This window comes from Durio zibethinus, chromosome 1 (genome assembly GCF_047325235.1).
Source record: "Durio zibethinus cultivar Kanyao isolate XHJ-2024 chromosome 1, ASM4732523v1, whole genome shotgun sequence".
NCBI classification, from domain to species: Eukaryota; Viridiplantae; Streptophyta; class Magnoliopsida; order Malvales; family Malvaceae; genus Durio; species Durio zibethinus.
The window spans coordinates 9,093,414-9,117,587 of record NC_143162.1 but is presented as its reverse complement, the minus strand read 5'-3'; the positions used below and the strand labels follow the sequence as shown (position 1 = coordinate 9,117,587).

The window sequence follows — 24,174 nt, the reverse complement described above, 5'->3', positions numbered from 1 at the left end:
CGACAATTAAATATAATATATGTTTTATATTTTTATTAAATTTTAAAATTTTTGATTTCATATTATTTTTCATATATTTTCAGATTGTGTCACCACGTTTATTTAAAATTGTGAGATGTAAGTACTGATTGGCGATTTTCCCAATTTTTGTAAGGATGAAGTTTTGTCTGGCTGTGAGTCTTTAGGACATTGGGCTTCAAAGATAATTTGAGAATTAGAATTGGAGATGTTGGGCCTATTCTTGGAAATCTTTCAAGCCCATTAAGGGTCTCCTGAGCCCTCTTTTGAAGTGGATTTGACCCAGATAACAACCTTCTATTTAAAAATCAATTATTAGAAGCAAAAATTACTTTGCCGTTTAAAATCAATTTAAATGTGATTGAAATTTTTTGAAGTTTTCAAATTTATGTTTTTAACATGGGATTTATAAAAAAAAAAAAAAATGAAAATTGCAAAAAAGCAACAATTATATAATTTGTTAATAAAATATTAAACTTTTAAATTTTTAATCACTTAACAAAATATTTTTATCCATTGTAAAATAATGGAAATCACATGTAAACCTCAACAACAGATTATAAAAATAGAAAACCAAGCTTAGTTGGATCGTCAACCTTGGCAAAAATAAAAGCACACTAATTAGAGAAAAAAAACGTTTTTCAGCCTCTTTTGAAGAGTGATAAAGAGTTTTGTTTAGTTTTGTTTGTTTCCTATCATTATTTTAATATCTTCAAGCAGGAATCCGCAGATTTTCTGGTAGCAACATAATCCGTAAAAAAGAGATCAGAGACAAAACACAAAACTAGACCAGTTGAACTTATTAGCCACTTGGCAGCTGCTCCACATGCCCCTGTGGAACAGCAAAACAGTCAAAACGCTACAAACAGATAAGGCAGAGATAAGGCCTATTCGTCAGTTGGATACGCTTCTTCATCCAATGCTCACAATCTTTCTTACAGGTCAAACCACAAAACCTTGATAAGCCACTTTCCTTATTATAACACGATCTCACAATTTCCCATTCCCTTTCTTCACTTCACTTTAGCTTCCTTCGAACAATGGCTACCACAGCCGCTGCCGCCGCTACATCCTCCTTCATGGGCACCCGCCTCCGTGACGTCTACGCAAGCTCAGGCAGAGTCGTGGCCAGGTTCGGGTTTGGTGGCAAGAAAGCTGCCAAGAAAGTCTCAAAACCAACCTCCTTCCTCTATGGTATCCAGGAGCTGTAGCACCCGATTGGCTGGACGGGAGCTTGGTTGGTGATTATGGCTTAGACCCTTTTGGGTTGGGGAAGCCTGCAGAGTACTTACAATATGATTTGGATTCTTTGGACCAGAACCTGGCAAAGAACTTGGCAGGTGAGATCATTGTGACAAGGACAGAGGTTGCGGACGTAAAAGCAACACCGTTTCAGCCCTACAGCGAGGTGTTTGGTCTGCAGAGGTTCCGTGAGTGTGAGCTGATTCATGGACGGTGGGCCATGTTGGCTACTTTCGGTGCGCTAGCTGTCGAATGTCTTACTGGAGTTACCTGGCAAGATGCTGGCAAGGTTAGTTTTCAACTACCTACTGCCCTTGAATGTTTTTAGAAACCTTTTTTTTTTTTTTTTTTGTAGCATAATTGAGATACTCTGGATAAAAGATCTGTACTAAGCACTAACTGCTAACTAACATTAAGAAAGGCTGCAAAACCATGAGAGAAAGAACTGGAAAATACTCGGAAGTTTCAATGACAGCAAACAATTTTTTAAGAAACAGCGATAGTAAAGCAAGCAAAATGTCTTGATTAATCTGCCAAGGTTAATTTCCAACGCCTTTTGTTGATGGATTTGTTAGAAATATTGTTGAAACTGAGATGCATGCCTTTACCGTTGCTTGTTTGATGAGTATAGTACATATGTACTTGTTTTCTTATGCTGCATGTTTTAACAGCCTTCTTTTCACATAACATTTTTGTCTTGATCCTTCTGCATTTGAAAAAAAGGAAGTTATTCTGCAAATTTATCTGATCGTGAAGTAGTTATGGCGGATTTACATATTTAAAATGTGGCACGGAAATCATTGTGAAATGGCCAACGTAAATTTTGCTAGCTAGCAGAGGGAACTCAGACAAATAACAGAAATTGTTTGGTTATTTCAGGTGGAACTAGTTGAGGGTTCATCTTACCTCGGCCAACCCCTTCCATTCTCCATGACAACATTGATTTGGATCGAAGTCTTGGTGATTGGATACATTGAGTTCCAAAGGAACGCAGAGCTTGAACCTGAGAAGAGGCTGCACCCTGAAGGAAAGTACTTTGACCTTCCTGGCTGAAGAAGGCCACCATTCAATTGGCTGAGATCAAGCATGCTCGCCTTGCCAGGGTTGCTTTCCTGAGCTTTGCTGTCCAAGCTGCTGTAACAGGCAAAGGTCCTCTCAACAACTGGGCTACCCACTTGAGTGACCCCCTTCACACAACCATTATTGACACCTTCTCCTCTTAAATAGATTCCTTGGCTTTGAGTAGATTTTCCTCCATGTACTATTTGTATGTGCCTTCTATATATGTTGTCAAGATTTTAACATTCGACAGTTTCAGCAGAGAATGCTATTAGCTAATCACATTGTCTGATTTTTCTGATAAAGTGATAACAATTCTTTCCCCAACTTATCCGAAACAAGTAATAGTAAGAAAGGAAAAGAGAAGATAAAAGAAAAGAAAATTCTTCCATATGTTAATCAAAACACCAACCATATCTATCCAAAATTCTAAACAAATACAATTAACATTTATGGATGTGGAAATTATGGGTACAATAACACATTTCTAATACTTCTTTTAATCTTTAGAAATTTCTAAATTAATTTATGTCATACATCCATGATCTTGGTATAATATTTTATTTTTATTCAAAATTTTTTAAAACTCAATTTTTAATCCATAATATTTTTAAAAGGTTCTAAATTTACATCTTTTCCGTCAATTTTTATTAAAATATGAGAAAATTTATTGCCTCAACGCCATGTGGATATTCACATTGCAAAAAAATTGAGTGAAAAATTATGCTACATGGAGTATGGACATACAAGTGAATTTTTAACATGTAAAAAACTCCGAGCACATAATGCTTAAATAAAAAATATATATTATCTTAAACATGATTACTCAAATATTTTGAACAATTTCAAAAAATAAAACTAAAAAAAAGAATCAAACATTAAAAAATTAAGAAAGAAATCTGATCTCTTGTGGCAGTAAAAAAAAAATAAATCTGATCTCTGCAGATTCATATTTGGGAAAGATTTGGGGAAGATTTGACACAAAGATTAAAAATTTGAAACTTAAGAAAGAAATCTGAGTTTCTGCAGCAGTAAAAAGTGAAATCTTCCACAAATTCTCAAATTAAAAAATAAATCTCCTACAACAATAAAAACTATGAGCCGAAATAAATTTGATCACATGGTCAATTGCTATTATACTTAAGAAAGAATAAGCCACTACAACAATTAAAATTTTTAGTAACTATTTTCTTGTGACCATAAGTAATTTTGTCACAAATATTAAATTTTTTGTGATAAAATTTTCTTATGACACTATTGTAATAATTAATTGTGACGTATTGCTGTTCAGTGACTAATATATTAGTAATTATGACGATCTAAACTTTTTCACAATTAAATCATCACTATAAGTATGTTCTTATGACACAAAATTTTTTGTCATTACAAAGTGCACAAAAATGGTGGCAGGTGAATTTTGGCGAAAAGTAACGAATAATGGCAATATATAAAATGGTCGTTACTATTAAACATTGTTCTGATAAAAAATTAATTTGTTACATAATATCTTATTTTTTGTTTGAAAATTTTTGTTAACATTAAACATAACATATTACTATCAACTTTATATCATAACAATTATGAATTTATCACTGTGACAATTGAAATTGTCACTATTAGAAAATTTTATGAAAATTCAAAATTTATTTTTATTATTGGAATTGAGATGGAGTTATTCAATTAGATTTCTTCATTTGAAATCCATAACGCTTTGTTTTGCTCATGCTCAAATTCATAAAATTAAAAGTTAATTGTGTAAGTAAAGGAGTCATTTGATTTATTAATTTACATATCAAAAAGTTAAATTACTTATATATATATATGATAATAAGCTATTTTAAAAATAAATATTGCTTCTATTTTATTAGAATTAATAATTTATTTTTTTAATAAATTTAAAAATTAAGAGAATATATGTAAAAAATATTCATCAAGTATTCACATCTTTGAAACAAGTCTTTAATTTCATTTAATATTGACGCCTAAAATTTGGGGTGGGAGGTGAATTTTTTAATTGGTGCCAATTCATTATTTGACTAAAAAGCACAACATCTGAAGTAAAATAAGAAACTCTAGCCATGAAAATGTATCGAAGAAAAAACTCTTTGCCGTCAAACCTCTCATGGTTGTTGAAATTTTAGGTAATGATTGGATAAATATTAATAAAAAAAATTTTTTTTTTAAATATGTACTCTTTATTTGGATAATTAAAATTAATAAAAAATAATTTTAATAACCATTATTTAGATATAAAAAAAAAAAAGAAAGGAAATGATTCATTGTAATAAATTTTTTCAGTTATAATCTTTTATTACTTGTAATTTTAAAGTACTCTTGAATCATGATATATTTGTCATTTTGTCTGATCTTATAATTGATATTATATCAATAGTTTTTATATTGAAAAAGACATGTCAAACTTCCTTGAAAAAAAATATAATTTTTGAAAAATTATAGAAAGATTGTGATATAGTTATGTTTTTTTTATTAAGTTTTTAGTATTAATAAAAGTACATATATAATAGTTTTTTTATAAAAATAATTTTTTTTTTCAATTTTCCTTTCCTTATTATTTTTTTTAAATTGATGTATTAAAAAAATGAAAATTATAAGAAAAATTAAAAGTTATTTAATTTTTATCTTTTTTTTTAAATTAAAAATTTATCCAAACAAAAAAATGATTTTTCTTTATTTTCTTTTCCTTTCTTTCTCTTTCCCTCGATCCAAACATAGTGCTAAGGTAATTTTTTTTACCTAAAAATCTTGTCTCTAATATAATTAAAATATTCGTACTTTGAATAAACAACTCTTTTTGCCGTCAAACCTCACATTTATCGTTGTTGAAGTGAGGTAATTGTTTTATTTAAAAATCTTGTCTCCAAAATTATTAAAATATTCATACTTTATTTTTATATTCATTCAAACAATTAAGTATTTTTCTAAAGAATTATAATTTATGATTTTTCATGATTTAAAAATATAAATTTTTTAATCATTAAATAATTGAAATATAGGTAGTTGTGTATTCACTTTGTTGCAATAGATGATTTAGGAGGTTGAATAAGAATTTGAAATATTTGTTTTGGGTTTATGTTTCTTCACTATTTTGGATGATTTTTATAAAATCAGTTTCTATTTATTCTTTGCTTGTTTAGTTTTACAAATAACAAATTTATCTTTGATATCCTTGTTTATAATTAACTTTGTTTTTTTATACCCTTATTTATTTATTTATCTCAAATAAATTAAATAGAGAATTATTAAGGGATATTGTAGAACTTTTGAATTTTATAAATTATGATTATAATTATGCATTCTAATTGAATATTAATTAGTTTAAAAAACAAAATGGTTACTATTTTACTATGCAAGTCTTTGGCAAATTCAAGTGATGCACAACATGATACTTTTTATATTCCAGATAAGTCTCAAGTTGCTCATGTGCCTAATCAATTACTTAATACTCTACTTAAGAATTTAAATATCGATATAAGTCTAGAAAGATAATTTATTGCTTCCACAAATTTTGTGAATTTGAAAAATATATGTAATAATATTTTAATTAAGTTGAGTGATAAATATAACTGTATATAATACTATATGTTTTCTAATTGTAAATCTTTTTAATAGGGAATATAACTTCTAATAAAAGAGAAAAAGAGACTAACCAAAATACAAAACTAGCTAAAAAGAAAGCTAAAAGTAAAAAACTTGATATTCAGTTTCTTTTTGCATACTATAAGATATGTGATAAGGATACCAACCTTTTCAAGGCGAAGTAATAAATTGCATTCAACAAAATGCACCTCTTGAAGTCACTAGTAATGATGTAAGTACAATAGGTAAATAATTAATGTCAAACAACAATTATAAAAGATAATTTTTTACTATTCATTACTTTTTTTTTTTTATTTTGTTTGTTTTGTAGGAAAATAATGAAGTGTAAATTTTACTAGGATCAACTATGGACTTCTAGCTTGGATTTTCATTTGGATATTATCATATTTGTGGACTAAAACTTTTTTTTAATAATTATTTAGTTTTTTGGTAGAAAAGTACTAGTATAGTTTTATTGATAATTGTATTTTGGATATTAAGTAATTTTGAGATTGGATTTAGGAAATAAAAACATGATATATATATATATATATATGCATATATATTGGTATTTTATTTATAATTATTGTCATCATTTTTTTTTTTTAAATAGACAAGGTGATCATATTTTTTATGTCATTATAATAATTTTTTTTAAATAACTTTTTACTAACTATTATTTTGTAATTATAAGTGCAATTTTTTGTGACAATTTATTTTTTATAGTCACTAATGATAGTATTTTTATAAATTGACAAATTTTATTGTGATAATAACTAATTTATTAGTGACAATAATTATTGCAAGAAATAATTTAAATATTTGTGACATTATTCATCCGATACTATTTTGATAAATACTAGTGAGGAAAAATTTGTCACTAATAAAAATAACATTAGTGATCATGGTTTTGGAACTATTGTGATATTTTTAAAGTTGATATTATTGTCATAAGAATCATGTTATTGTGACAACTTTTCGTCACTATTTTAATTTTTTAGAGTTGAAAAAATTATCACAATAAAATGAATTATTGTGATAATTTATTTTTGCCACATATTCTAGTACTTTTAATGTCAAAATTTTTGTCATGAAAAAAAAAGGAGTTATTGTGACAACTTAATAAATATTGTCACTAATACAATAGTGACGGAATTATTTGTGATGACAAAGTGACGATTTTAAAATTGATCAATATAAATTTGATTGACTAAATTTTATATTTTTAATGATCATTTTTTTCTCCACTAAAAATACTATTTCTTATTGGGAGCTTACCGAGCTAAAATACAGGACTACTTATACAACTTCAAATAATATTAAGCACTTAAGGCATGCCTTTCAACCACCAGTTTTCCTGGAAATCCCACTCAAAAGAACATGCAACTCATGCATGTTCCAATGCATGATAAATTTCTGAAACTCGTCGATGAAGTAATGGTTCCAGTCAGAATGATGGAATCTTGCTTTGTCCTCTCTATTTATCCTCTTCATTGCTTCACCGTCACTGTTTCTCATTTCTGTATGCACCAAAAAAGAAAACCCCCCCAAAAAAAACTTTTAAAATCTTGGCCTTTTAGCTTTGTTAATTCACTGCTTAAGAACAAACTCATTTTCTATTTAGAAAACAAACTGAAACTTATTAACCCATTATATTCCTCTCCTTTTTTTGTTTACTTCGGCTTCTTCAAATCGAAAGAAGCTCTGCAAATTTCTTTTTTTTTTTATGAAAAACTTTTTTGGGGTTGCGTTTTGGAGTGAAAATGTGGAGCAATGTGCTGTTTTTCAGGGTTCTAAAGTCGTTGAAGCCATAATTTTCTTTTTCTTTTTTTTTTTTCATGATGGCTTTCTCATTGAAATCAGAGAAGAGAAAAATCGTGAAAAATCAACACAAAAACACGTAGTAGCCTCAGAATCTTTTGAATTTTTTTTTATATATAGCATATAGATTTCATAAAATTGATGGATTTGGACTATTTTTAAAGTGTTGGGATCCAAAAATTAAAATTTAAAATCATAAATGAAAAGAAATATTATCACAAAGAGATATGAGCATTTTATTATGTTTTTAATTTTCGATTAAAGACCTGAAGTAAAGATGTTGTAAAGTTTCTAATAAGATACTATTTCAATGATTGAAAGATACTTATAACTTGATTTTGAATTTTGATGAAGTGGAGTGATTAGCCAAGCTTTTTATCTTTTTATCATTTTTTATGTAGTATCACTTAAATATAAAAGTAATTACTTAATAAAAATTGTAGCTTATGTTCAAGCTAGATTTTAAGTTTTTAACTTTAGAAATTGGAGTTTGGTCGAGCCTTATTCATTCTATGCTTTTGCTGACGAAGGCGATTTTTCCTTTTTAGCAGTTTTTAACTTCAACTGCCGGCTACGTACTGACGGCCGCGAGAAAAAGGACAAAAAAAAGCTAAAGCCCTAGACTCTCTCGCGCCTGCCTTTTACTATTACCCGACTGCTTCTTTTGCTCTCCAGGTAATTCAATTCTTCCTTTACATTCAGCTCCCACAGCAAACTAGATGTTCGATGGTTTGCCTGATCAACCTATTGGCATTTCTGAAACTTGTTAATTCGTGGTAGATGGTCTGATTGTGTATATTTCGCTGTTTAATTGTTTTCCCATGTTGTCATTTTCAAATTTTAGGGAGCTTCTCTAGGGTACCCATATTTCAATTCTGTAACTTGTAATTCATTGGCAGCTTGGTTGGAAGTTTTTAATTAACATAGATTTAACTTTATAGCTAATTCAGAGCAAATATTGGGATTTTGTTCCACTTCCTGGTTTTGGTTTTGATGTCAGTTGGGAATGCAGATGGTTCCATTTTTAACCTGACATGCGTCTGTTGTTGGAAACGTGGATATGGGAACCCTTAGTGTTGTATGGAGTATCGCAAAGAACTGCTTCACGGTTGGGGTTATCACGCTTACAGTTTCAGATCTATTTGCCAGTATAGTCGCAGTCCGGGGTGCCTCAATGTCTCCCACATTTAATCCCAAAACCAATACCTTGCTTGATTCATTGAGTGGTATTACTTTGAGAGTGAGAGAGAGCTGAAAGAAGTTTTTTGCATCACTGTTGATTTTCAGTGGCTGATCATTTCTTTGGATGCAGATGACCGTGTTCTGGTGGAGAAGTTTTGTCTTAGAAAATACAAATTTTCACATGGTGACGTGATAGTTTTCTGGTAATTGTTTTCATTGATATTGCTCATATACTGTCTTGACTCTTGATTACTAGTTAAGCCGAATGCGGGCACCTCCTGAACGAAGCAACATTTGTGGTTGCCTTTTCATTCTTAGCTTCTGCATGCCAATGCTGTATTCCACCACTGCTGAGTTAGGAGCAGAGTTATCAAGCTCTTGTTCATTTATAGAAGAACTCTAGTATCTTTGTAATGGGCTTCTTCTTATTAAAATTGGAATCAAGGAAACACTTGAGAAATTGATAGTATTACCAATCACATTTTCATGAGTCTATCTGACATGACAAAAAAATGGTACTTCGACTAAGGTTTGGGTTTTTTTGTTGCTCCATAAGTATTTTGATGAAATATGGATTTCATGTTCCATACATGCAGTGCCCTGTCTCCTCAATCAGCTTGAATGCAGTATAGTTCTATTACTGAAATCTGATGTTGCTATGGTTGCATGCTTTTGCAGCTCTCCATATGATCACAAGGAGAAACATTTAAAGAGAATTGTCGGCTTGCCAGGTGACTGGGTTGGGACTATTTACGATGTGCTGAAGATTCCAGAAGGACATTGTTGGGTTGAGGGAGACAACTCAGCTTCCAGCATAGACTCAAGATCTTTTGGCCCCGTAAGTTGCTGCACCATGATTGCATACCTTAATATTTCCAACTTGGCAAATGTTAAAATTTTGTTGAAGTTTCTTCCATTAGTATTTCTTTTCTGTAACTAGATAACTAAAACGGAGTGAAGATTACAGGCTGAACTCTTGTTAGTTCTGTTACTATGAGCTTTAAAACATGAACGGCGCTGTCTTTTGCAGGTTCCTTTGGGTTTGGTTGAAGGAAGGGTCACCCACATTCTGTGGCCTCCACATAGAATTGGCATCGTTGGCAGAAAAACTGCTCAAAACAGAGTTTCATCCTCCTAATTGCATCTGAACCGCAGATCTATTTTTTTTTCCATTGGATTTACAATTTCTTTTTATCCTCTCTTTAAGTAGTTGTCGAATGCCTAGAAAGAATTCTTTCGTGGACAAGTAATACAAGTGTTTCCTATGCAATGTTTCACATTGCGTTAGGTTGATTTGGATGCTCGTGGGGCTGGAGGCTTGATTTTTTCGTTTTGTTTATAACAAAATTTAGACAATGGAAGGTTTATCTTATTTCAGGTCAGGCATACAGAGATATCAGTGAGACTTGTATTGGATTTATAGATCATTTATCAAAATCCTGCTGGCAAGAGACTCAAATTTAAATTGAAATATTCAAATGCAGTAAATCATTACCATTTCACAAAAAGCAATGAATGTCACGCATGGACAAACTGCTTTATCTTAGGCAAAAAAATTGAGTTCTATACCAAAATTATTTTATAGCTATTTTTTATCACAAGTAAAATTAGATAAATTTTAGTCGATAAATGCTTTTCTTTTTTTAAAGCTTTTGCTAGTACTATAACCTATATATATATATATATATATATTTACGAATGCTTATGTTTTATTTTAATATATGTATACTAAATAATAAAATTATATTTTATAATAAATATATATTTGTGAGAATTCAATTTTTTTTATGATTATTTTTTATTCATTTTATAGTTATAACTAAATATTTTAGAATTACATACTTAATCTAACATATATACTTTTTTAAAAATTAAAATATTTAAACATTTGAATATTTGCAACTTTGTATTGATTAATTGACCCATGAAAAGAAAATTTTAAAGAAAAAGGTTATAAATATTTGCAACATTTGATATAGATAGATTTAACAATGCTCCTATGACAACCTTGTATTCAAATAATCCTCATATTAATGAATTTTAAGTGTCTTTGAATAAATTTATGAAACCAATAATTATTTTTTAACTTAAGAATTTATTTTTAAAAATTATATTTTTAATCAAAATCTCTTTTTTGAATTTTCAAATTATTAAAAATAATTAATTTATTGTACATTTTTAATATATTTTTATCAATTTTAATTTTTATAAATATTAGAATAATTATCATAAAAATAGAAAAAAATTAAAGAACATAAAAATGATTTAATAAAAATTATCAAGATTCATTTTTTTATATGTTTTGGGCTTAATTTTAAATTTGCTTCTCTAGTTAATTGGATGATACTTGGATCAAGCTTAATTTTTAAGGGTGAGAAAAATATATGTAGGAAATATGAGATTTTAAGATAACATTTGGTTTCAGAAAATAGAATCATTTTTTTTTTTCATTTTTTTAAAAAATAAAAAATATGAGTGAAAACATATTTGGTAATTGAAAATAAAAATAAGTTTTTAGAAAACAAAAATGAAAATGGGTTGAAATATAAAAATAAAAAAAAATGTTTTCAATATGAAAATAAGGGATGTAGATTTTTTTTTCCTTAATTTTTGCAAGTTACTATATTTAAACACTTTTTAATATTATTAATTAATATATATTATATTTACAATTAAATGACATTAATAGTAATATCATTAAATATTTTTTTATTTTTGCATTTTTAGAAAATAATTTTTATTTTCACTTACCAAATATATTTTTTAGAAAAAAAAAACAAAAAATAAAAAATAAAAACTATTTTCTAAAAAATAAATATTAAAAAAATAAAAACATTTTCTCAAACCAAATAGAACCTAATAAGTTTTTATTTTTAAAATGATAAAAGCAAAATCTTAATCTATTTACTTCTCTTCAAAATTAATAAAAATAATTCAATTATTGATTCAATCCATAATTTAAGAAAATATTCATAACTAAAGTGGAATTTTATTATATAAGACATGTATTCACCTATGAATTTTTTTAGATTGTTTTAATAATTGTATAGTAACTCTCGTACTCTAAAATGAAGGTTGTGCAGTTGATTTTCAACCGAATTATTAAAATTTGAATTAATTAAATTATGTTATGTTATTTTTATTAATTAAATCAATTTTTTTAATTTTAAAAATTAATTAATTTAAATTAATTCAATTGATTTAATTAATTAAATAATATAAATATATTAAATTATATTATATTATATTTTAATTTTTTTTCATATGTAAAACAAATTAAATAAAATTATTCAATAAAAATATTTAAATATTTAAATATTAAATTAAAAATTTTAATAACTTGAATAATTTCATATATTTTTGGTTTTATATATAAGTTTTATAATATTTTGATTAAAATTTTGATTAATTTTTAATATGAATTAACTTAAAATAAATAATTTTTTTAAAATAATTTTTAATAATTAATCGAAATTAATTTAAAAATTAATTAATAATTAAATTAAATTGATTAGATTAATTAATTTTATTAAAACTGAATTCTGAAAAATCATCTATTGTTAATTTCTTGAGTAAATTTCATATATGATCATCGAACAATGTCTCGAAAAACTATTGTCTGGTGCCCAACCGTGTAACTCAGCTTTAATTTATATCGATAAAATTATTAAAATTTATTAAATATATAAAAATATCACTTAATAAAATTCATCTAAATTATTTGACATAAAATGATATGACTATCAATGTCACATCATCTGCCACGTCAATTAAACATAGAATTTTTTCATTTTTTTCTCTCTCTAATTTCCCTCTTTCTCTCTCTAATTTGTTAAGCACTCAGTTGCAGATGCTGAACCTGAGTAACAACACCATTGAAGGTTCTTTGCCTAGCTCTTTATCTTCTCTTACGAGACTTCAGGTATTGGATGTTTCAGTTAATAGGTTTAAGGGATAACTCCCCAGAGTTTTGGCCAACTTACTTCACTTAGTAGACTTATCCTTAGCAGAAATTCTTTCTCTGGAGCAATCCCCTCCTCGTTTGGTCACTGTTTAAATCTTCAATTGCTTGATCTTAGCAGCAATGCACTATCTGGCACAATCCCAGAGGAACTGTTTGAGATCCAAACTCTAGTTATTGCTCTGAATCTAAGCTGGAACGCACTATCTGGGGTAATCCCACCCCAAATTTCTGCATTGAACAAGCTATCCATATTTGACCTTTCACACAACAAACTTGAAGGTGACTTGGTAGCACTTTCTGGGCTAGACAATCTTGTTTCTCTGAACATCTCCTACAACAATTTCACGGGATATCTTCAGGATACCAAGTTGTTCCGACAGTTATCGCTCACAGAAATGGCAGGAAACCAAGGGCTATGTTCTAAGGGCCACGAGTCATGTTTCCTCAGCAATGCTGTAGCAACTGGTATGCAAAGTGATAGTGGTTTTAGACAGTCACAAAACCTTAAAATCGTTATTGCCTTGCTTGTTACCTCGACCATTGCATTAGCAATCTTTGGGGCTTTAGCAGTCTTTAGATCTAGGAAGATGATAGGAGACGATAATGATTCTGAGATGGAAGGGGATTCATGACCTTGGCATTTCACTCCATTCCAGATGTTGAATTTCTTAGTTGATCAAGTTTTGAAATGTTTAGTGGAAGCCAATGTTATTGGAAAGGGTTGTTCAGGGATTGTTTATCGTGCAGAACTTGAAAATGGGGAAATAATTGCCGTAAAGAAGCTTTGGCCATTGATAATGGCTGCTGGATATGATTGTCATAGTGACAAGATTGGAATAGGCGGAGTTCGTGATTCCTTTTCTGCTGAGGTAAAAACTCTTGGTTCAATCCGCCATAAAAACATAGTCAGGTTCTTAGGTTATTGCTGTTGGAACTTATGTATGATTACATGGAAAATGGAAGTTTGGGTAGTCTTCTTCATGAGCGCAGCGGTAGCCGCTTGGAATGGGAGCCTAGATATCAAATTGTATTGGGGGTAGCTCAAGGTTTGGCTTATCTACCCCATGACTGTGTTCCTCCCATTGTTCACAGGGATATCAAGGCCAACAACATTCTGATTGGTCCCGATTTGAACCCCACATTGCTGATTTTAGGCTTCCCAAGCTTGTTGATAACGGAGACTTTGAAAGGTTGTCATATGGCAAGTTTAGTTGATGTGGCAGATGATGTGTCACTGAGATGATAGTCATATCATGTTTTTTATCGCATAATTTAGATGAAATCTGTTAAGTGATTATTTTTATATATTTAATAAATTTTAATAATTTTATTGATATAAATTGAAATTTAGTGACTCATTTAAGAATGAAGATATAATTCAATGATCATGAAATTTGCTTAAATTTCATAACTCTGAATTCTTTTGATATAGGGCATATATAGATGTTATTGGTGTGAGTGATTAATATCATAACAGGAAATACTATGACAATGCAACAAGTGTCGTTTTGGATTCAGGAATTAAAATTATTATTAAAAATAAAAAAGAAAAAAGAATGTACTTTACCATATATGTAAGACGTACGCCATTACTTTTCTTTCAGTTTTGGTTTGTTTCTCGATCCATTTTCCTCTACTTTTATTTTGTTTTCTTTTTCAGTTATTTGAATTGTTTTTTGTTTTTTTTTTTTTTTTTTTAAAGGTTTTTTAGATAGATTGATACTTGCATAAAGAAGAAAAAAAAAAAAAAAAAAAAGAAAGAATGGGAAGGGTATTTGTGATCACTCTTGAAGGAAGCGTTTATAGCTGCAAGCACTGCCATACCCATCTTGCTCTCCTTGATGACATTATTTCTAAGGTTCTCCTTTTTGCTAACAAAATAATTTGATCTGTCTCGATATATTTGTTCTTCTTTCACGTCTTTCTTTCTACATTGTTGTTTTGCTTTGTGAAATACATTAGTTTCTTCTTTGGGTTACTTTATATCCTGGGTTCCTTCGTCAAGTTTTGTTGGCTTATCTGAAATTTGTAAATCTGTGACTAATGGATCAAAAATAACGAAAATGATTGAACCCATAATCGGATTTAACTGAAACAGATTGATTCCTCTTTAGGTTTGGTTGTTGAAGTTTTTCCGAGGGATGCCATGTGTCATGCTGTTTCTCTTTGATAATAGAAATACAGCAGAAATGTTGCACATAACATTCAATTGTAATTTTTGTTTCGTTTTGCAATTATGGATGTTACTATGGGATTAACATTTGCTTACAGCTTTTATGTATGAAGAAGTCATTGTGATGAGGGAAAGTCTAAGAATCGTCACGTCTGCCTTTATGAGAGTGACTTTACTTAGCTGCCTCTTTCGATTGTATGGAGGCTTTTTGTTGGTGCTAGAAAATAAGTTACTACTAACTATTATATAACTTCCTTTCACTTTTGATTTTGCATCAGTTCCTAAATAGACATTGACTGGTTGAATTGGGGGTTATTCGGTTTTATGGCTAATATGTTGTTTGGTAATTGGTATTGTAAATTTGAAACAAAAAAAATTTGAGACAGAAGGAAGAAGTGGAGGAAGCAGTTTGTACATCAGTCTATCATGTTTAGTTTTAACATTATTATTGTATGTTTTAAAACCACCTCACCTTCTTTTTCCTGACTATTAACATTGATTTTATTGTGATACAGTCTGACTGGTTCCACTGTCCGTAGACTATACTTAATTATCATTCTACGAGGCTTCTTGCTTAATGCATACACTAACAGCAAAGCCATCGTGTTGCTCGATGGATGAAAAAAGGATAGATATGAAAGTGGGGTGATATTGTTAATAACCCTTTCCTTACTCAAAAATCTGAATGGATTTTCTGTCTTATCTTTCCCTTCATCATGGTCATGTTTTTCAATGTCCACTGCATTATATCAGCTATTGTTCAGCAACACAGACACATACTAACCTCATCCTTTACCTGTGTTTCAGTCTTTCCACTGCAGGCATGGAAAGGCTTATCTCTTTGATAAGGTGTAAGTGTTTCATTGTCGTGTACCCTATAAAGCCAATTTTTGTCTACGTTCAGTGTTTTCTAGAAATATTCTTTTCTATTAAAAATATCATGCTTATGTTTCTAATATATTACCATATATATGCTTTGCTGCAATCAATGAAAACTATGCATTAGTAAGGTTTTGATTGTGGTATGATATGTCCTTTTCTTTCCTTTCTAGTTATTTGCGTATAAAAACGAATGAGCTCATCTTATTTCTAGTGATAAACAACTAAAAAATCAACAATTTGAACCAGTCAGCTACCTGCTATTCTACACAACCCACTGGCAAACAGACAGCTAATAATCAATAAATCGGTAATCCCTTTTCTATGATTTCCCTTCATTCTGCATATTGTTTGTCTAACCTCTAGATTATAAGTGAAGTATACTAATTGTTGCAAGAATAACTATGGAGTAGCCAAATGCAAAATGCCAATGATGGATTTGAGAGTCTTGGGGCATGCTCCATTACTTAAATCGTATGCATTCTGCAGAGACGAATGGTTCAAATAACATATTTTCTTTCTTAATGCATAACAGTGTGAATATCACAGCGGGAGTGGAAGAAGAGCGCATGATGATGACTGGAATGCATACTGTTGTTGATATATTCTGTGTTGGGTGTGGCTCAATTGTGGGATGGAAATATGTAAGAACTGGCTTTGCAATTTTGAGTTTTGCTGGTTTGATTTCTTGTCAAGGCTTAGTTGCATAAGTTAATTTCATAGAACTTTTTTCCCTTTTCCTAATGGTGTGAGTGACTCTAGGAGTCTGCACATGAGAAGACTCAGAAGTACAAAGAGGGAAAATTCATTCTTGAGAGGTGCCATATCACTGTTTCTTTTGGTTGCATGTAATATTTCAATGTTCTCAAATGTCAGTTTAACTGTGGAGCAGGTTTAAGGTGTTGGGTCCTGATGGAAGCAATTACTTGGTGAGTAATGAAGCTCTGGTTAGTGGGAGTGATGCTGATGATGCTTGATTGCCATGCAGTTTGCCAGTTTGCCATTTGACCAAACGTTTTAATTGTACATTCTCTGCATCGCAAGTGCTTGTTGGCCTTCTATTTGGCCTCTTAAATTGGAAAAATTCTGTCGCTGAACATTCTTTGCAAATAATACTAGAATAATACCATTCTTCTAAGTCCATGTTGTTTGCTATTGTTTGCTAATGAAATCTTAATGCAAATCTTGCACTTTTCACATGGCTATCATTGCTAGTTTCTGAAATGCTGGTTTTTTGGAGGCATTGCCTTTATATTGTTGTGCCCTTTGGGTTAAACGGCAGAATGGTAGTAAAAACTTTTGTTGCTTGAATTAAGGTTCTGGTGGCCCAATGACAGGCTTGCGCTAGGGAACATAAAGGTTCCAAAGTCTCTGGGCTAACCCACCTGAGTAGAGAAACAAACACTATCGAGAAGCAATCCGGGCTTGACCCATGTAGTTTTGGTTCACATTCAATGCCAATTTTTTTTTTTTTTTTTGTGTGCATTTTACATTCAATGTCTTTATTCAAGAAGATCGTAGTAAAGATATTATTTGATTCGGTATATCTCTTCAACCAGCATATCATGTGGATTTTTTGGTGCTTTTTCTAAGCTTGATTTTGGAATGGAAAGGGTAAATCTCAATATGTTATTGTCCTCCCTTGGTAGATAGCCAGGATTGAAGTTGAATATGACCCTGGCCCAGAAGGGATCGAATTTTCAAAGCTTTTGTGAATGTCCGCCTCATGTGCTTTGTATTCATAAACATCCTGCGCCTGCATTCCTCTGACACTGACCCACTCAACCATGGAAAAGTCTAGACAGGCACATGACCCATGTGCAGCTAAGGCCTATTGCTTCGTGTAAATTCAATCACTCCTGAAACGAGGAGGAGATGAGATGAATTATGAATCTCTTATCAGATGGGTTCTAAAATGATATGGGGCAGCTAGGATGCTTTTCATGTGATCAGCACGGGGTTTGTATTGCTAGATATTGACAGATAAGGCTAAAAAACCAATGGCTGGTTCGACATCTATCATCAATTTTGCTCTTTAATTGCGGCTTAAAATAAGGTTTTCTGCCTTTTTCCTTTTTAATTTTTTATTAATCTACTGCTCCCATGGAGGCATGGACTCGGCATCACAGAAGACTTAAAGAAGGCTAAGAAATTGATAGCAGTAGATGAAGACGCTGGTAGATTATTAAAAACTTAATGCTGTTGAAAGCAACGATAATTGGCGTTAAAGTCTGTTGTTTTACATTCAGATAAGGTTTGGTAGCATCAACAGCATTAAGTTTTACATTCAAATCACAGTTGCATTTGTCGTTTTGTTGAAACCAAAAATTACCAGAAAAATGTGTTCAATTATTTAATAAACAAGATTGGAGCCGGTAAATAATTAGATGCTCAACAAATTCACATTAAAAAAGAAAATGAAAACATTTTCAAACATTTGGGTTTTGGAAGCTCCCCTTCCAAATTTCCAAATATATGGAATAAAAAACATTTGCTGACATTTTCAGTGGGGGAGGGGGCCCAACAACAAAGATGCATTGGCAATGCTAGGTACCGAGTTTAAACCGCTCGATTCACAAGGCCCATTGTCATGAGTTTCCCTCAGGGCCGTCCGATTGCCTATCGTTTATCTCGAGATATCCTGAGTTTTTGAATTCAACTTCGCCAGAAGTAGCTGCTAGTTTCATCTCTCAAGTTTTCAAATTTCCTCTGAACTAACACCCGACACCTGTTCACTGTCAGATCACTCAAAAAAAAAAATTTAAATAAAAAAGAAAAAAAAAAAACTCTTCTTCAAAAATTAAATATTTCCCTCTTTCACACTGGAATGAAGTTGTAATAACTAACAAGTTCTTTGCTTCGTTGAACCAACCTTTCTTTTCTTTTCTTTTCTTTTTTCCATTATTGTAGCTTTGAAAGCTAAGTTTTGGATCTAAAACAGAGGATTTCGTGACTTTTTTGGTGCGATTGATCAGTTTTGAGATAGAGATCGAAAAATGGTGATGAAAGAGAGAGACGAAGAGCTAGCTTTGTTCCTGGAAATGAGGAGACGAGAGAAGGAGAAAGAGAAGAACAACAATCTTCTCTCACTTCACAACTCTGAAGAACTCAATGTTCCTTTAGGTAAAATGATACGACTTCGTTTTTAAGGTTCTTCCTTGTGGAAGTTGAAGTTTTTTCAACTATTTGTTTGTCTGTTGACCGTTGACTAAAGTGATGTTTTCGAATTTGTATAGGATCTAACGTCAACGTAAACGGAAACGGCTGCGGCGGCGTTTCTCCGATATCGAAGATTGTCTCGGCTGTGCCTGTACGGAAGACCGCAGCTGATAATTTTTTGAATTCGGAGAATGAAAAGTCTGATTATGATTGGTAAATGCTAAAGATATCTCTACTTATCTCTCTGTTTTGGTTGATTTCTTACAGGATTTATCGATCCAGTGATTTCTTATTTGATTTTTTTTTCCTTACTTTTTCAGCTGAGAATTTAAAATCGATCTCTGTTTATAGCAATGGTGTTGTTTATTAGTTCCAATAACTAATGAGCTCTGAGTTTTTGATTATCGAATCTACGTGCTTAGAAAATTTCCTTTTTTGCGTTTTTAAATGAAAAGAATGCAGCTTGCGTGAACAAACTTCAGTAATATAAGGAGCAATGATTTGATTTGATCTTAAAGCTTCCTTTTAAGAGAGAAAGAGGTGTGGTTCCATAAAGAGAAGAACTTGGCATCATTTTGAATCTTTGAAATCAAGCCTCCACTTGCTTTTTGCAAACTTATCATTTTGACATAAAGGGTTTTTATTTAATGAAGAATTTCATTTGCTTTTATTTTAAACTTTAGAGTGCAAAGATTGGATATTACCGTTCATAGTTGTCCCTAAACCCAATGGCTTAACTTTTTAAGTGAAGGATATGGGCTAATACTACTGTTAAGTTTGCTGCTTCAGCAATGATAATAATTCTAAGGGCATTATGATCCATTCCCTCTGCTAATCTTCTCTCAATATAACATTGTGCCTTTTGTTGGATGTTGTCACTAGTAGCTCTAAATGGAAAATTTCTTACTAGCGTTTAAAAACTTTTTTTTTGGCTGCTGTTGCCATTAACATGTAATTTGTTAAAGATTATATTTTTCTAAAAATGGAAAAGCTTACTTATTTTTTTGAAACTGAGTAATTATTTAATGCTTTGACAACAAAAATACGCTGAAGCATACATGGGTGATAGTTGACATTTACTGTTTCACATGGAATTCATACCAATCATGATGATGTGATGTGATTCAATATTGAATTGTTTCTTTGCTTTGTATTAATGGAAGATATCTTTTTCCTGCAGGCTTCTTACTCCACCTGGTACACCGCTGTTTCCCTCTTTGGAGATGGAATCACAGAAGACACTAATGAGCCAAATTGGGATGTCTAATGTTCGTCCCGCTGCTTTGAAAACAAGGGTAAGAACTCTTGTATGATTTGAGTTCTGGATGCTTTCATCCCTTTTCTTCTGCTGTGATCAGCCTCTGCAGATTGGCAAAATTAAGTTGTAATATAGATTTCAGTTTCAGTCATGTCCTGCCAGGAGCATTAGATATCTTTGGCATTTGTTGTTTCAGCTTTATCTGGTTGTCAAGTTATTACAGTTGCTGGATTTGTCAACTCTGGTTGCAAGAGATTTTTAGTGCTTTCCTATTGTCATATCTTGCAAACTTATTTTTCCTTGGGGTTTCAGCTGGCAAATCTCCCGGTGGAACCTGCTTCAAAGAGCACTCTAGCACCAAAGCAACAAACTCCTTCCGCTGGACTAAACTCTTCCAGTACTCTTAATAAAAGGCCATCCTCTTCGGGGGGTCCAAAGCCTGCTAGTAGACCTGCAACACCTATTGGCCGACCCGTTCTATCCACAGCAACAAAGCCTTCAAGGTCTTCTACACCTACATCACGAGCCACCTTGCCTTCCACAAAACCTACTGCTTCTACATCAAGATCCTCAACTCCAACTAGATCCACTGCACGTTCTTCCACACCAACTACTAGACCCTCTTTGCCTGCTTCCAAGTCGACATCAAGGTCAGCTACGCCAACACGTCGACCAACTTCCTCATCTTGTATGCCTGTTGCAGCTGCACCTTCTGGTCGATCTTCTTCAGTAACAAGATCAGCTTCCACTTCTTCAGTACCAAAATCAGCTCCCGTTACATCAATTATGAAATCAGCTCCTGCTACGTCTTCTGTAACAAAATCAGTTCCCACAACATCAAAAAATTCAGTACCATCACGGGGCGCTTCTCCAACTGTAAAATCTAGGCCTTGGAAACCATCTCAGATGCCTGGTTTTTCACTTGATACTCCACCAAATTTAAGAACATCTTTGCCAGAAAGACCAGCTTCAGCCTCACGGGGGAGGCCAGGAGCACCTGGTGTTAGATCATCTTCGGTTGAGGCCAGTTCTAATGGAAGAGCAAGACGTCAATCCTGCTCTCCTGCTAGAAGTAGAGCATCAAGTGGCAGTGTTGGTAATGGGAGCTCCATTCGTTCTGTGCGTAGAGCGGATGCTGGTGGTAGTGACAACGAGAGTCCAGTAGTGATGGGAACAAAAATGGTTGAGAGAGTTGTAAATATGAGGAAACTGGTACCCCCAAAACAAGATGATAATCCTCGTAATAATCCTACTACAAAGTTATCTACCTCTCTTGACAGCTCAGGGTTTGGGAGAACACTCTCAAAGAAGTCTCTAGATATGGCTATGAGACACATGGTATTCATCTTTTGTTAACCTGATGAATTGTACCTATACTTCTTTACTGTTGCGTGCTTCAATAATTGAGTACTGTTCTTGTTTGGGATTTAACTATCATTAATATATCTTGATCTTTTCTTGTAGGATATCAGGCGTATTTCAGGTAATCAGCGTCCTCTTATGACAAATGTTCCAGCTTCCTCCATATATAGTGTGAGATCAGGATCCACAAAGAGCAGGACAATTAGTGTTTCTGATTCTCCTCTTGCCACAAGCAGCAATGCTAGCTCCGAGCCAAGTGTCAACAATAATTCCTTCTGTATCGATGGGATTGAAATGGAAGACAATGATCTCAGTAGCGAGAAAGGAAACTTGTCTCCCACCAGCCAGCGTGCTGGCTGACCAAGGGACTTTCATACGAAAATATATATATTGTCTTACAAGCTTATCATATTTCTACGGTAAATCTCAGTCAGCATGATGATCAAAGAAACAACCTGTTCGTTAAAGAAGCTGATGGATGTGTCAGTACTTGTAGGTAATTCTTCAGTATATTAATGTAAGAATGAGCTAGATTTTGAGAAAACAAGAAACTATTTTATAGTTGAACTGTGACTCCTGGCAATGGAATTTGTGGAAATGATCGACTCCGCGCTCACGAATCATTCATGCTTTTAACTTATAAGTTTCCCATCACAACCGTAACATTTTCCGTTTGAGATCATACCACCGAAGCATTCAGAAGTTTTGTTCATACAAGTGCTGTTCAGAAATTTTGGGGTTGGTCGAGATGTGCAACTCTCTCTCTGGAATTGTTGTAAAGTCTTAAATACGTGATTTGAAAATAGTAAAAGCACTTTAAGGGTGAGTTTTTTCCTGCGTCAGTGAATATTAAAATCTTTATTCCAAAGCATGGCACTTTCGACAAAATTTGCATAAAGTTATTTATATGAAGTCGTTTATTGAGTTTTTTTTTTTTTTAAATGATTTAATAAAAATTTTAATAAAAAATTTAAATTGATAAATTTATAGAGTTTAATATGAAAGTGAATAATACAAAAAAAATTTGTTAAAAATATTATTTATAATTTAAATTTGATCAATATTTATTTAAATAAAAAAAATTTTATTAATATTTTTATTAAAAACATCTGTTTAATAAATATATCAAATTTATTAAAATGTTTTCAAATTTTACATGCTTGATTTATGTGATAAAATTTTTTATTTTTTAATTTTTATTTATTCATTTTTAATAAATAATTTCACAAATTTCACCTCTAAACTCTAAAACCTCGTATAAATTGTTTCCAAACACTTTTAGTCTTTTTTCCGGTCTACATGATCTGGTTGTCTACATGGAACTTGGCTTCTTTTTTTTTTTTTTTTTTTTCATTTTTCATTTTCTGACCTTTCCTTTCCCTCACTACATCTATTAACCATTATTGTTTAATGTTTTGTTACAATGTAAAATCCTTCTCTCATTCCCAATAAATTTTCACCCACATTCAAAAACTCTGGATTATCATTTGAATTTTTTCCTGGAAACACTTGCTGAGTAGATTTCTATTCTACTCAAGCTTGCAAGCAGAGCACCTATTTGTTATATTTGGAGGTAGTGGAATTCAAGGAAGCATACAAACAAACTCCGAAGAAGTGTTTCAATAAGTTGTTGCAGTGGGTTCATTTTTGTTCCAGTTTGCTCTAATATAGTCATTAAGTATTCAAACAATGCTCTCTGTAATAGTAGGGGAATAAGTCAAATTATTGTTGGCTGTACCTTTTTTTTTTTTTTGTTCTTGTTATTATTTCAATATTTCTTCTAGCAGAGGTTTGCTCTGTTTCTTTGAATTGTTGAAATAAAAAATTTCATTTATCTAATAAAAAAGAAAGTGACTCTACGATGGAAGTAATTCTTTTGTTCCACTGTTTACCTGAATTCTGTTATAATACATTAATATTTTTTAAGTTCGTATTTTTTTTTCTTAAAGAAACGATGGCTTTGTTGGATACCAAAAGATAATTTGAGTTGAAAACTTGAAATATAATGATTGTCCAATCGCTAAAAATAAGACATTTCAAATAATAATTTATGTATTTTTTAAATGTTTTATATATAATATATATTTTTTGTTCTAATAGATTAGTTTTATTTTATAATTAAATGATTTTTTTAATGTAATTTATATCCATAAATATATTTGTTAATTTAATAATTTAATTATATTTTATTATGAAATAAATAAGATATTATTAATATTTAAAAATTATTATCTTTAAAAAATATTGAAATCATTAACTATGTAATTATTATAATATGTATGCTTATTTTAGTATTTTTAAACAAGATAATACTTGGATTAAAATTTTGTTGAATCCAAGAAAAACGTCTAGGACATTTCAAAATCCAAGCGAACCTTTTCTTCACGCCCTTCTGCTTCTTTGGTTTGTTTCTTTTTCGTTTGAATTTGTAACAGAAAAAAAGCACATATAAGCATTATT

The 24,174-nt window shown here is 31.2% G+C and overlaps 3 protein-coding genes and 1 pseudogene across 7 annotated transcripts; all 4 read left to right on the top strand.

The window, feature by feature from the left end:
- Positions 1–390: 390 nt before the first annotated feature.
- LOC111311128 (chlorophyll a-b binding protein CP29.1, chloroplastic-like) lies at positions 391–2,752 on the top strand (annotated as a pseudogene). The gene is made up of 2 exons (XR_016342570.1): positions 391–1,549; positions 2,140–2,752. The product of XR_016342570.1 is annotated as a chlorophyll a-b binding protein CP29.1, chloroplastic-like (transcript).
- A 4,516-nt stretch (positions 2,753–7,268) lies between these two features.
- Positions 7,269–10,356, top strand: LOC111311127 (uncharacterized). 4 transcript variants are annotated; one of them, XM_089762543.1, is made up of 6 exons: positions 7,269–7,816; positions 8,289–8,412; positions 8,738–8,963; positions 9,050–9,122; positions 9,598–9,757; positions 9,950–10,356. In XM_089762543.1, exons 3-6 carry the CDS (start codon positions 8,798–8,800, stop codon positions 10,055–10,057), a joined length of 507 nt encoding a protein of 168 aa, XP_089618669.1. In that variant the 5' UTR covers positions 7,269–7,816; positions 8,289–8,412; positions 8,738–8,797; the 3' UTR covers positions 10,058–10,356. The 4 variants fall into 4 exon arrangements, with proteins under 4 accessions (XP_089618669.1, XP_089618666.1, XP_022766232.2 ...); XM_089762540.1 differs by having other exon boundaries at positions 7,271–7,816; positions 8,750–8,963; XM_022910497.2 differs by lacking the exon at positions 7,269–7,816 and having other exon boundaries at positions 7,836–8,412; positions 8,750–8,963.
- A 4,147-nt stretch (positions 10,357–14,503) lies between these two features.
- LOC111312038 (protein yippee-like) lies at positions 14,504–17,073 on the top strand. Its single transcript, XM_022911974.2, has 5 exons — positions 14,504–14,741; positions 15,864–15,907; positions 16,471–16,579; positions 16,698–16,753; positions 16,828–17,073. Exons 1-5 carry the CDS (start codon positions 14,646–14,648, stop codon positions 16,910–16,912), a joined length of 390 nt encoding a protein of 129 aa, XP_022767709.1. The 5' UTR covers positions 14,504–14,645; the 3' UTR covers positions 16,913–17,073.
- A 1,550-nt stretch (positions 17,074–18,623) lies between these two features.
- Positions 18,624–22,312, top strand: LOC111312035 (uncharacterized). Its single transcript, XM_022911964.2, has 5 exons — positions 18,624–19,058; positions 19,172–19,307; positions 20,275–20,389; positions 20,665–21,690; positions 21,817–22,312. The coding sequence occupies exons 1-5, from the start codon at positions 18,932–18,934 to the stop codon at positions 22,072–22,074; spliced, it is 1,662 nt and encodes a 553-aa protein (XP_022767699.2). The 5' UTR covers positions 18,624–18,931; the 3' UTR covers positions 22,075–22,312.
- Positions 22,313–24,174: the final 1,862 nt, after the last annotated feature.

Bases quoted from the DNA above. Each gene is read 5' to 3' on its own strand.
- LOC111311127 (XM_089762543.1), top strand. From the start codon at position 8,798: ATGGGAACCCTTAGTGTTGTATGGAGTATCGCAAAGAACTGCTTCACG. The intron at 8,964-9,049 runs GTATTACTTTGA...CTTTGGATGCAG, and splicing joins CTTGCTTGATTCATTGAGTG to ATGACCGTGTTCTGGTGGAG. The intron at 9,123-9,597 runs GTAATTGTTTTC...ATGCTTTTGCAG, and splicing joins GGTGACGTGATAGTTTTCTG to CTCTCCATATGATCACAAGG.
- LOC111312038 (XM_022911974.2), top strand. From the start codon at position 14,646: ATGGGAAGGGTATTTGTGATCACTCTTGAAGGAAGCGTTTATAGCTGC. The intron at 15,908-16,470 runs GTAAGTGTTTCA...AATGCATAACAG, and splicing joins GCTTATCTCTTTGATAAGGT to TGTGAATATCACAGCGGGAG. The intron at 16,754-16,827 runs GTGCCATATCAC...ACTGTGGAGCAG, and splicing joins GGAAAATTCATTCTTGAGAG to GTTTAAGGTGTTGGGTCCTG.
- LOC111312035 (XM_022911964.2), top strand. From the start codon at position 18,932: ATGGTGATGAAAGAGAGAGACGAAGAGCTAGCTTTGTTCCTGGAAATG. The intron at 20,390-20,664 runs GTAAGAACTCTT...TTGGGGTTTCAG, and splicing joins CCGCTGCTTTGAAAACAAGG to CTGGCAAATCTCCCGGTGGA. The intron at 21,691-21,816 runs GTATTCATCTTT...CTTTTCTTGTAG, and splicing joins ATATGGCTATGAGACACATG to GATATCAGGCGTATTTCAGG.